The following is a 12,439-nucleotide window of genomic DNA, read 5'->3' on the forward strand; positions in this document are numbered from 1 at the left end:
AAAGAGAAAGAGAGATGAAAGAGAAAGAGAGAGAGCAATAGGGGAGCAGAGGAGAGTTAGGACAGATGATGAAAGAGGGAACAAAGGGAGAAAGAGAGGTGGAGCAAAGGAGAGGAAAGAGAGGGTGAGAAGTAGGTGACACTGGCAGTGACAAGCACTCACACACACACACACACACACACACACACACACACACACACACACACACACACACCCCTCATTACCTGCAGTGTGATGTTGTTGATGTTGCTGGAGTCGATGCCAGAGATCTGGACGTTGGGACACACTAGGTTGGCAGAGGTGAGCTGGAGGTGGATGCCCTCCAGAGTAGCCAGACCCTCCGACAGTGACACTGTCAGGTCACCACCCGCTACAATAGAATCACAAACCACACCATTAGATTAGAAGACCTTTATTGTCCCAAGCTTGGATAATTCGACTTGCATTTTAAGGCATCGAGTTTGTACACAACACATAACGGGCTGTTATAAAAAGCAGACTCCCAATTCTGTGATATTTATAGACATTTTCTATTGTTTAAATGAATCACAAAACACCCATCTATTCTGGAAGAATGGCACTTAGAAATGCATGATGAGCCCAGTTCAACTGTCTAGACTCTAAACCCACCATAAACCAAAGTATAAGGTGTGGGACTTTGAGAAATAACTTCAATTATGTAATTTAATGCAGATTCACATAATAAAAAAATGAATGGTAATAATTCCGATTTTTCTGTGTTTGCTCAATGTGCCCTCCGTCTGCTCGAACAGATAAGAGGAGTGGCTCAGAGCAACTTATCATCCAACGGGGGATCTTCGAGGGAACTAGGGGCCTACATGCGAGCGAGCGAGAGCGAGAGGCTGCCAGTGGCACCCTGAGTTGTGTGCCAGCAATGAACACGGTGCGTGGAAGCCATTTCTAAGTCATTTCGAAGCCCTACTAGATTCTCGAACAGCGCTGTGAGGGGAATTCATTTCATGGCTGCTTTTTTTGGATGGCTTCCCCCTCGCTGCCAGTTTGAACAAACGACAGATTAGAGGTGAAGTGAGCCAGAGTTCAGTCAAAGTGTTGATGCTTTTCAGACTCCACAAATGTTGCTTCAGACTCCTTATCCTAGTCTGTAGATCTAACTAACAGATACGTCATACTGTAGTTGAAGCTGAGAATGTCTTAATAAATTGGATTGAACAAATATTTATTTTCCATGAGATGGGAAACTTGTCTTTGACATGAGGCTCATGTAACAGTATAACTTTAGACCCTCCCCTCGCCCATACCCGGGCGCGAACCAGGGACCCTCTGCACACACCAACAACAGTCACCCTCGAAGCATCGTTACCCATCGCTCCACAAAAGCCGCGGCCCTTGCAGGGCAAGGGGAACTACTACTTCAAGGTCTCAGAGCAAGTGACGTCACTGATTGAAACGCCATTTAGCGCACACCGCTAACTAAGCTAGCCGTTTCACATCCATTACACTCACACCCTTTTGACCTCCTCCTTTTCCGCAGCAACCAGTGATCCGGGTCAACAGCATCAATGTAACAGTATAACTTTAGACCGTCCCCTAGCTCATACCCGGGCGCGAACCAGGGACCCTCTGCACACATCAACAACAGTCACCCACGAAGCATCGTTACCCATCGCTCCACAAAAGCCGCGGCCCTTGCAGAGCAAGGGGAACCACTACTTCAAGGTCTCAGAGCAAGTGACGTCACCGATTGAAACGCTATTTAGCGGGCACCGCTAACTAAGCTAGCCGTTTCACATCCGTTACACTCACACGAGGAAAACTACAGGAAAAGTGCTTTTAAATATTTGCAGAACATTGGTCTTGCTTTTGAACCAGGCGTGAAAGACTTTGCCTGGCTAACTAGACTCCTTGCTCCAGCCAAATACTACACCACGCCCATGGACGTTAGTATCTTCTCCACAATGAGTCTGGATCGGAGTGCCTCCTCGACCCCTCATGAATTGAAACACATTCGGGGCCGTCTTATTGGTCCAGAAACCAATGGGTTGGGCCAGAGCCAGAACACAAGTGGGTAAAGCGTCAGTTTGGAAAATTGCCATTGGCGTTGATACTCTGATTGGTTAGAGACGATCCAATCGCTGATGACTTTGTTTTGTACAACACCCCTCGTGCCCCTCTTCACCACAAACAATTTCAATGATGGCAGTCTCAGACACCAGTCATCAGCTCTTCCTTGGCTGGCTACTGAGAACAGACTGTACTTGGACTCAGGCTTCAAACCTCTCCTCTCAGTCTCAAACTATGGTTTGAATGTAGACTAGGTTAGGGCGGACTGTTCAGGTGAAATATGGTTGCTGTGCTGAGCAGCACTTGGGTGTATGCTTCATGTCAATAGTGGAAGGGGTGAGCTAGGCTTGCATAGGGTAATAAGTATTGGCAATAAGAATGAAATAATTCTGTGTTTGTGGCAATGGACAGTTGTGCGAATGTGTGTGTGTGTGCCAGGGTTGCGGTGAATTCCACCTAAACTCAGGTCAGGAATTGAATTGTATTAATGCATTTTATGGAGAGGAACCCATGTTCAATTCAATATATTCATTGAATTGGAATTGACCCCTAACCCCGATGTGAGTGAGTGAGTGGGCCCTTACCGGACATGGAGGTAGGCAGAATAGCCTGGCCCACCAGGCCTTGCTGCAGCAGGTTCTGGTCAAACTGGCCTGTGAGGACCTGGTTGGCTGGGAGGTAGATGTTATGGTCTGTGGTGGTAGCCTGGAGCAGGCCCACAGGGTGGAGGATCTCTGGGTTAGCCGGGTGCTGCTGGTTCTGGTTACTTCTGGATGATGCCACTCGCTTGGCCTTCCGACCCTCTGAGCTGGGCCGGTAGTGACACTGGATGTGGGTCTTGCGGTGGCCTGAGGTGCGGAAGCGGAGCTCGCAGAAGGGGCATTTGAAAGGCTTGGAGCCCGTGTGGAGACGCATGTGGACTTTCAGACTCCCTTTGGTGGAAAAGGATGTGTTGCACATGTGACAGTTGAACAGCTTCTGACCTGCAGGTGGAGAACAACAGAATGATAGCATTGTTAACGGTAGGCTTCTTCTTGTTTTCCCCTATAGTATGTAGCCCTAACAGGGATTTACTGTGTACCACTGATTCTCATTATTTAACATAGTGGTAGGTTTGGCAACAATGTGACTGAGGTCTGGGATCGAGTGAGGGCCACCAGGGGTTTGTTTGGAGTGGGGGTTGGATGTTAGGTCCAAAATGTATATTGTGACTCTAGATTGATGTGAACCAATAAAAAAAATATATATTCTCAAAAAAAACTTTTGCCAATGACGTCCTGAAACAGAGTTTGAATGTCATTGTTCCATTGATGAACGTTTGGCACCTCCGTTCTGCCTTTTCCTCGATTTCTCCCCTAGAGTACCAATGAAACGAGTCACTTTTCTAATCACTGCAGTTCCAAAAGTTAATTCAGACGTCCCTACAGAGAATACTGATCCACAGCTCTTCAACAATAACTTGGGACTATTAGGACTGCTTAGCAAATGTCTGGGCCTTCTCATTAATCAGGGAGAATGAGTGTGTCTGCTCCAGGGTCAGAGTGTCAAACCACAGTAATTACCAAAAGAGAACAAGGTGTGAGGAGATATCTCCTAATATCCCTTGAATAACAAAACTTTTCTGCTGCCATCTTGCACCGGCGATCAAACCTACAACTCCGTCCCATAAATCATCGGGCACAATTACTCCCCACTGCGCCGTTAGACGATAAGACATGCAAATGAGGCCGATTTAAATATTGTTTATAACAAATTAGGACTACGTGTCCAAGAATTTATAAACTCTTGTTTTTGAGTACGGACCCGCTTTCACTGCATTTACTGATTGATTTACATAATGTAACTCTTAAATCATGGATCAAAGTGCACTCTACACCCACAGAGTTGGACCATACTGAGAACATATTGCAGCTAATGTAGCAACAACCCTAACATCACTTAAACTAATTAACAAGGGACAGATCAGCCTACGCTACTCCCACGGTGGCATTTGAACTAACGTTCCCCTCCTACAGTGTTTCCTCTGATCCCCCCCCCATCTGATCAGATGGAGTGGAAGTACACGCTGTGTACTGCACGCTGACCTGTGTGGGTCTTTATGTGGCAGTCCAGGGTGGACTTCACGGTGAAGTTCTTCCCACACTCGTCACACTTGTAAGGACGCTCTCCTGTGTGGATCCGGATATGTCTAGAGAGAGCGAGGAGGGAGGGAGAGAAAGAGCGAGCGAGAAAGTTACTCATGAACATTCCTGTTAGAATGGAGAGCGTGTCAAGGGAACGCTTTAGGTTAAGTTTCAGAGTCTAAGAATTAATTAAAAGAAGTTAAATTAAAAGAAGATGAATTAAAAGAAGGTTCACATTCTTTTCATAAAAAAATACAGTGTAACACTGTACACACATTTATCACCTGTGGCCATTCTGATGTTTTCCTATTTTAATTTTGCATGCTTTGCGCTTACCAAGGCTCCCAGGAAATTAAATAACACCTGGATGTCATCTCTCCTGAATTTGAATCTGCAAGTTTCAGGCACAAGGCCACTGACTCAGCAAAATTGTTAGTTTACTCCCTCTCATAACCTGAGCAGGGATACGTTTATTTTCATATTATGAAATTTTTTTTGCTGACAAAGCAGAAAGGTTTCTATTAGAATGGGTAGCTTGTCGGGGTAACTTGTCTTTGTCAAAAACACGTCAGCTTTATTGTTTTGATAAAAGAGCACCATGAAATGAAGTGAATACATCTTTGTTGCAGCCATCCCCGGGGTGTTGCTGTCATTTCCCCTTGTTTTCGGGTAGGCTTAGTGACTCGATAATTATATTAGGCTACTTTTGAAGAGCCTCCGGAAATGAAAAGCTAAGCCTATCCCATAAATACTTCAATATGTCCTTGAGTTATGGCGGGGGGGTGTTTGACGAAGCCATAATGATCATTACTTAAGATCTGACAAGCTCATTACTTAATATCTTAATACCCCAATCTAATATTCCTCGCCATTAATTGCAACCAAACTTTTATGGTCCAGTATAACCTATTCTCTTCTTAGCAGAACATTTTATGCTCGGATTGCAATGAATGATGGACCGAAATTTCACAAACTAAAAGTTACTGCTCGAAAACACTGCACTAAAGAAATGAGCCGTTGATATGGCACCTCTGTCCATTTCATAGCAGTATTTTCTCTTCTTCTTACAAGATGACTCCATAAAACGATGGGACAATTCCAGCTGTCAAACTAGATCCTGCCTCTCCTCACTCAGCTCCGCTCATGTTAAGCGGAGGCATCCTTCCTTAAAGGGGCAATCTGTGATTGCTACGCCCATGATATATGCCCCATTGATTTTTGAAGAACATCACATGCTTCATGAGCTTAGTTCAACTGTCGAACCCCAACAGAAAGCAACATCTAACATTGTTTTACTCCAATGTTTGTAAACAATGTAGTTGTAATTTAAAAATTTAAAAAACACTGTATAGCCTCAAAACATGATTTAAAATATACATTTGCCATATACATAGTCAGTCCTTGCATCCAAACATCTTTCTTTGAATTTGAGAGTGGTTACATTTCTCCAGCCCCATCGCTCAGCAGTTTTACCCAAACAGCGAAGGGGGAACCGCTGTGTTATTGTTTGAACTGCAGATTGACGCTTTAAGAAACATTTCGCCTGTCACGCACTGTTCACACACCGGTGCAACACTAGTGCCAAACAAGAGGGAAATGAAGAGGGGAAACAACTCATTTCTCCACACACCGGTGCAACACTAGTGCCAAACAAGAGGGAAATGTAGAGGGAAACAACTCATTTCTCCACACACCGGTGCAACACTAGTGCCAAACAAGAGGGAAATGTAGAGGGAAACAACTAATTTCTCCAGCGCCTGACGATGACAATCGTTCACAGGGGAGATTTTTAAAAATAATGGCTGTTTAGCAGCTTGTTTGGAGGTGATCTGATGAATGAACTCCCCAGTAAACACGTGTGTGTGTATTGGCAGGTGATAAGCACCCCAATAACACGAACCCTGTCAGCCAGCCTTGTGAGTGCTGTGGGCTGTGTTAATAACTTCAGATAGGGTCTATTGTGGAGCCCCTCTCAGAGCAGAGGTCTGCAGTAGAAACTGTTGTAGTGACTGGGAGGAGGGCTCTTCTTCTGGGAGAGAGGTTGGGTCAGGGCTGCAGTTTGGAGCCTGTTCAGGGCCCTGTATTGGAATCTCTGTAGTGGAGGGCTCTTCTGGGATATAGGATGGGCGTGGGGGGATGGGAGACAATGAGCTGGGCATTGCTCTTTGAGAGGTCCAGGAGGAGAGGGCGGCTGGAACGACAAGGTAACTCTTCAACCGCTGGGAAAGACGATCATGACAGAATAATGAGAACGAGAGAGAGAGAGTGAGAGAGAGAGAGGTGGAGATGGACGTAGAGGTGGACTCACGGGCTGGACTGCACCTGAACATGAGAGGAGCCCCTCTCAAAGAGCTCAGAGAGGTTAGGGAAACATCAACCCCAAGAGCAAGATATTCAGAGACACCGAGAGAGTCTAAGTCGCTCAGAGTCAGAGCATGAGGGGGAATAGGACCAGGGTCTAAACGAACACCTGCCATGTCTATTTCAGCAGCCACGTTGTCTTTTGGTCAGGGCTCCACAGTGCAAGTATTTTTCAATGCTAGAGTTTGCTTCAACTGCTAGCGAAGACACATTTAAAATAAATAAAATAAATAAATAAATAAAAAATTTAAAAATAAATAAATAAATAAAAATATATATATATATATATACATACATACACACACACACACACACACACACACACTGCTCAAAAAAATAAAGGGAACACTTAAACAACACAATGTAACTCCAAGTCAATCACACTTCTGTGAAATCAAACTGTCCACTTAGGAAGCAACACTGATTGACAATAAATTTCACATGCTGTTGTGCAAATGGAATAGACAACAGGTGGAAATTATAGGCAATTAGCAAGACACCCCCAATAAAGGAGTGGTTCTGCAGGTGGTGACCACAGACCACTATGCTTCCTGGCTGATGTTTTGGTCACTTTTGAATGCTGGCGGTGCTTTCACTCGTGGTAGCATGAGACAGAGTCTACAACCCACACAAGTGGCTCAGGTAGTACAGCTCATCCAGGATGGCACATCAATGCGAGCTGTGGCAAGAAGGTTTGATGTGTCTGTCAGCGTAGTGTCCAGAACATGGAGGCGCTACCAGGAGACAGGCCAGTACATCAGGAGACGTGGAGGAGGCTGTAGGAGGGCAACAACCCAGCAGCAGGACCGCTACCTCCGCCTTTGTGCAAGGAGGAGCAGGAGGAGCACTGCCAGAGCCCTGCAAAATGACCTCCAGCAGGCCACACATGTGCATGTGTCTGCTCAAACGGTCAGAAACAGACTCCATGAGGGTGGTATGAGGGCCCAACGTCCACAGGTGGGGGTTGTGCGTACAGCCCAATACCGTGCAGGATGTTTGGCATTTGCCAGAGAACACCAAGATTGGCAAATTTGCCACTGGTGCCCTGTGCTCTTCACAGATGAAAGCAGGTTCACACTGAGCACGTGTGACAGACGTGACAGAGTCTGGAGACGCCGTGGAGAACATTCTGCTGCCTGCAACATCCTCCAGCATGACCGGTTTGGCGGTGGGTCAGTCATGGTGTGGGGTGGCATTTTTGGGGGGGGCCAGAGGTAGCCTGATTGCCATTAGGTACCGAGATGAGATCCTCAGACCCCTTGTGAGACCATATGCTGGTGCGGTTGTCCCTGGGTTCCTCCTAATGCAAGACAATGCTAGACCTCATGTGGCTGGAGTGTGTCAGCAGTTCCTGCAAGAGGAAGGCATTGATGCTATGGACGGGCCCGCCCGTTCCCCAGACCTGAATCCAATTGAGCACATCTGGGACATCATGTCTCGCTCCATCCACCAACGCCACGTTGCACCACAGACTGTCCAGGAGTTGGCGGATGCTTTAGTCCAGGTCTGGGAGGAGATCCCTCAGGAGACCATCCGCCACCTCATCAGGAGCATGCCGAGGCATTGTAGGGAGGTCATACAGGCACGTGGAGGCCAAACACACTACTGAGCCTCATTTTGACTTGTTTTAAGGACATTACATCAAAGTTGGATCAGCCTGTAGTGTAGGTTTTCCACTTTAATTTTGAGTGTGACTCCAAATCCAGACGTCCATGGGTTGATAAATTTGATTTCCATTGATTATTTGTGTGTGATTCTGTTGTCAGCACATTCAACTATGTAAAAAAAAAAAATTAATAAGAATATTTCATTCATTCAGATCTAGGATGTGTTATTTTAGTGTTCCCTTTATTTTTTTGAGCAGTATATATATATATATATATATATATATATATATATTTCACCTTTATTTAACCAGGTAAGCTAGTTGAGAACAAGTTCTCATTTACAACTGCCACCTGGCCAAGATAAAGCAAAGCAGTGCGACACAAACAACAACACAGAGTTCCACATGGAATAAACAAGCGTACAGTCAATAACACAATAGAACAAAAGAAAGTCTATATAGAGTGTGTGCAAATGGCATGAGGTGGTAAGGCACTAAATAGGCCATAGTAGTGAAGTAATTACAATTTAGCAAATTAACACTGGAGTGATAGATGAGCAGATGATGATGTGCAAGTAGAAATACTGGTGTGCAAAAGAGCAGAAAAGTAAATAAAAACAATTTACAGATGGGCTATGTACAGCTGCAGCGATCGGTTAGCTGCTCAGATAGCTGATGTTTAAAGTTAGTGAGGGAAATATAAGTCTCCAGCTTCGGCGATTTTTGCAATTCGTTCCAGTCTTTGGCAGGTAGAACTGGAAGAAAAGGCGGCCAAAGGATGTGTTGGCTTTGGGGATGACCAGTGAGATACACCTGCTGGAGCGCGTGCTATGGGTGGGTGTTGTTATTGTGACCAGTGGGTGGGTGCTGCTATGGTGACCAGTGAGCTGAGATAAGGCGGAGCTTTACCGAGCATAGACTTAGAGATGACCTGGAGCCAGTAGGTCTGGCGACGAATATGTAGCGAGGGCCAGCTGACTAGAGCATACAGGCCGCAGTGGTGGGTGGTAAAAGGGGTTTTGGTGACAAAACGGATGGCACTGTGATAGACTGCATCCAATTTCCTGAGTAGTGTTGGAGGCTATTTTGTAAATGACATCGCTGATGTCGAGGATTTTTTACGAGGGTCAGTTTAACGAGGTTATGTTTGGCGGCGTGAGTGACGGAGGCTTTTTTTGCGAAATAGGAAGCCGATTCTAGATGTAATTTTGGATTGGAGATGTTTAATGAGTCTGGAAGGAGAGTTTACAGTCTAGCCAGACACCTAGGTATTTGTAGTTGTCCACATATTCTAATTCAGAACAGTCCAGAGCAGTGATGCTAGTCGGGTGGGCGGGTGCAGGCAGCGAACGGTTGAAAAGCATGTATTTGGTTTTCCTCGCATTTAAGAGCAGTTGGAGGCCACGGAAGGAGTGTTGTATGGCATTGAAGCTTGTTTGGAGGTTAGTTAACACAGTGTTCAAAGAAGGGCCAGATGTATACAGAATGGTGTCGTCTGCATAGAGGTTTATCAGGGAATTACCTGCAGCAAGAGCGACATCAGTGATGTATACAGAGAAAAGAGTCGGCCCGTGAATTGAACCCTGTGGTACCCTCATAGAGACTGCTAGAGATCTGGACAACAGGCCCTCCGATTTGACACAGTGAACTCTGTCTGAGAAGTAGTTGGTGAACCAGGTGAGGCAGTCATTTGAGAAACCAATGCTGTTGAGTCTGCCGATAAGAATATGGTGATTGACAGAGTTGAAAGCCTTGGCCAGGTCGATGAAGATGGCTGCACAGTACTGTCTTTTATCGATGGCGGTTATGATATCGTTCAGTACCTTGAGCGTGGCTGAGGTGCACCCGTGACCAGCTCGAAAACCGGATTGCACAGCGGAGAAGGTAAGGATCGAAATGGTCAGTGATCTGTTTATTAACTTGGCTTTCGAAGACTATAGAAAGGCAGGGTAGGATGGATATAGGTCTATAATAGTTAGGGTCTAGTGTGTCACCCCCTTTGAAGAGGGGGATGACTGCGGCAGATTTCCAATATTTAGGGATCTCGGACGATACGAAAGAGGTTGAACAGACTGGTAATAGGGGTTGCAACGATGGCGGTGGAATATTTTAGAAAGAGAGGGTCCAGATTGTCTAGCCCAGCTGATTTGTACAGGTCCAGGTTTTGCAGCTCTTTCAGAACATCTGCTATCTGGATTTGGGTGAAGGAGAAGCTGGGGAGGCTTGGGCAAGTAGCTGGGGTAGGTGCGGAGCTGTTGCAAGGAGGAAAGCATGGCCAGCCGTAGAGAAATGCTTATTGAAATTCTCGATTATCGTGGATTTAGCCTCAGGGCAGTGGACCTAGCCTCAGTGCAGTGGCCAGCTGGGAGGAGGTGCTATTATTCTCCATGGACTTTACAGTGTCCCAAAACTTTTTGGAGTTAGAGCTACAGGATACAAATTTCTGTTTGAAAAAGCTAGCCTTTGCTTTCCTGGCTGACTGCGTGTATTGGTTACTGGCTTCCCTGAAAAGTTGCACATCGTGGGGACTATTTGATGCTAGGGCAGTACGCCACAGGATGTTTTTGTGCTGGTCGAGTGCAGTCAGGTCTGGAGTGAACCAAGGGCTATATCTGTTCTTAGTTCTACATTTTTTGAAAGGGGCATGCTTATTTAAGATGTTGAGGAAATGACTGCCCTGGTTGCCATGGTAACCTCCCTCCCTTAACTTCTTAAGCTTCCCCCCTACTTTTTCTGAAATTCTGTTAAAAATCGCGCAACATTTTGGCGTCCTGCTACTCAGGCCAGGAATATAGTATATGCATATGATTAGTATGTGTGGATAGAAAACACTCAGACGTTTCCAAAACTGTTTAAATCACGGCTGTGACTATAACAGAACGTCTGTTTCATCGAAAAGCGCAGGAAAATCTGATCACTGGAGATGGAAAAAAGTATCCATGCGCCACTCCCATGAATTGTTAAAGGTGAACCGTAATATATTTGGCCAAGCTTGCAGTACCTACAGCTACCACAGGATCTATAGAGTCTCCTCATTTGAATCTGAATTGATTCTTGGTAGATCCGCCCAAAGGGAACCGATTCTCTCCGACCACCGACCCGAGGCATTGTCTGCCTTTTTCTCCGGACATTTTTTCCACACGGCAGGCTATCGAATTTACATCGCCTCCTGATGATTTTTATAGCTTATTAACGTGTAGTTATACCTAAAGTTGCATTAGAAAGGTATTTCGAAGTGTTTTGTAAAAGTTTATCGTCGAATTTTTAACTTTTAAAAAATGACGTTACGTTATGAAACGCTCTTTTTCCGTTTTCCACACAGTCTTCATAGATCGATATCTAGGCTATATATGGACCGATTTAATCAAAAAAAGACCCAGTATTGATTATGGGACATCAAGGTGTGCAAAGAAAGAAGATGGTCAAAGGTAATTAATGTTTTATATTTTATTGTGCGGTTTGTGTAGCGCCGACTATGCTAATTCTTTTGTTTACATGCCCTACGGGTCTTTTGGGGTGTTGCATGCTATCAGATAATAGCTTCTCATGCTTTCGCCGAAAAGCATTTTAAAAATCTGAAACGGTGGCTAGATTCACAATGACTGTAGCTTTATTTTAATACCAAACATGTGTATTTTAATGAACGTTTGCGTTTTAACTAATACCATTAGCATATAGCGTCGCGCATGTGCATTTCTAGAGCTCTAGGTGAGACGTCTGCGTCTCAAGTAAGCTCAAGAGGTTAAAGGAAAAATCCACCCAAAACCACCAATTCCTATAATGTACAGTGTTAATTAACAATATTATGTGAGAACAATATTTTTGTGAACAAATGTTTTATTTTATCGTTATAATAAGGTTGGTACCAACATGTGAAAATGGATGTGGAAACATGGAAATCTGATCAGCATGTGAAGTAGCTAGTTAGTGCAGTTTGTTTTGGCAATTTTACAGCTATCAATTTAGAAGTCCATGTTCAACCAGCAGTCTGACATTCACAACAGCACCATGCAATGCACCCTGTCCTGAAGAGGCAGACAAACAGGAGAAATGTGCTAGACCCTCTCTTCAATTACACATTTCTCCAGGTAGGAATATCGCAAAAAATATGATCAATGGCTCAATCGAAGACAACCTCTCGCGTTATGACATCGGACAGTATTTAAATCTGACATGTATGACAGATGTTTTTGTGATCTAAAAGTCATATTCCTATTAACTTCCAGTGTAGTGAGATGCTTCATACCAGCCAAATTTCTGCCTGCTTGAACAGCGATAGCTCAGATACACATGAAAACATGAAATG

General features: G+C 44.9%; 1 protein-coding gene across 3 annotated transcripts in view; it reads right to left on the minus strand.

Annotated features, from left to right (window-relative positions):
• LOC112223129 (zinc finger protein 236) overlaps positions 1 to 12,439 on the minus strand; it is a 109,709-nt gene that overhangs the window by 18,544 nt on the left and 78,726 nt on the right. For all 3 annotated transcript variants that reach the window (XM_024386108.2, XM_024386107.2, XM_042304463.1), the window contains 3 exons: positions 4,128 to 4,231; positions 2,628 to 3,026; positions 225 to 370 (listed from right to left, as the gene is read on the minus strand). In XM_024386108.2, coding sequence (XP_024241876.1) covers positions 225 to 370; positions 2,628 to 3,026; positions 4,128 to 4,231 — 649 coding nt within the window. The remainder of the gene's footprint in view (positions 1 to 224; positions 371 to 2,627; positions 3,027 to 4,127; positions 4,232 to 12,439) is intronic.

The sequence above is a fragment of the Oncorhynchus tshawytscha genome, linkage group LG23 (assembly GCF_018296145.1).
Source record: "Oncorhynchus tshawytscha isolate Ot180627B linkage group LG23, Otsh_v2.0, whole genome shotgun sequence".
Taxonomy (NCBI): Eukaryota; Metazoa; Chordata; class Actinopteri; order Salmoniformes; family Salmonidae; genus Oncorhynchus; species Oncorhynchus tshawytscha.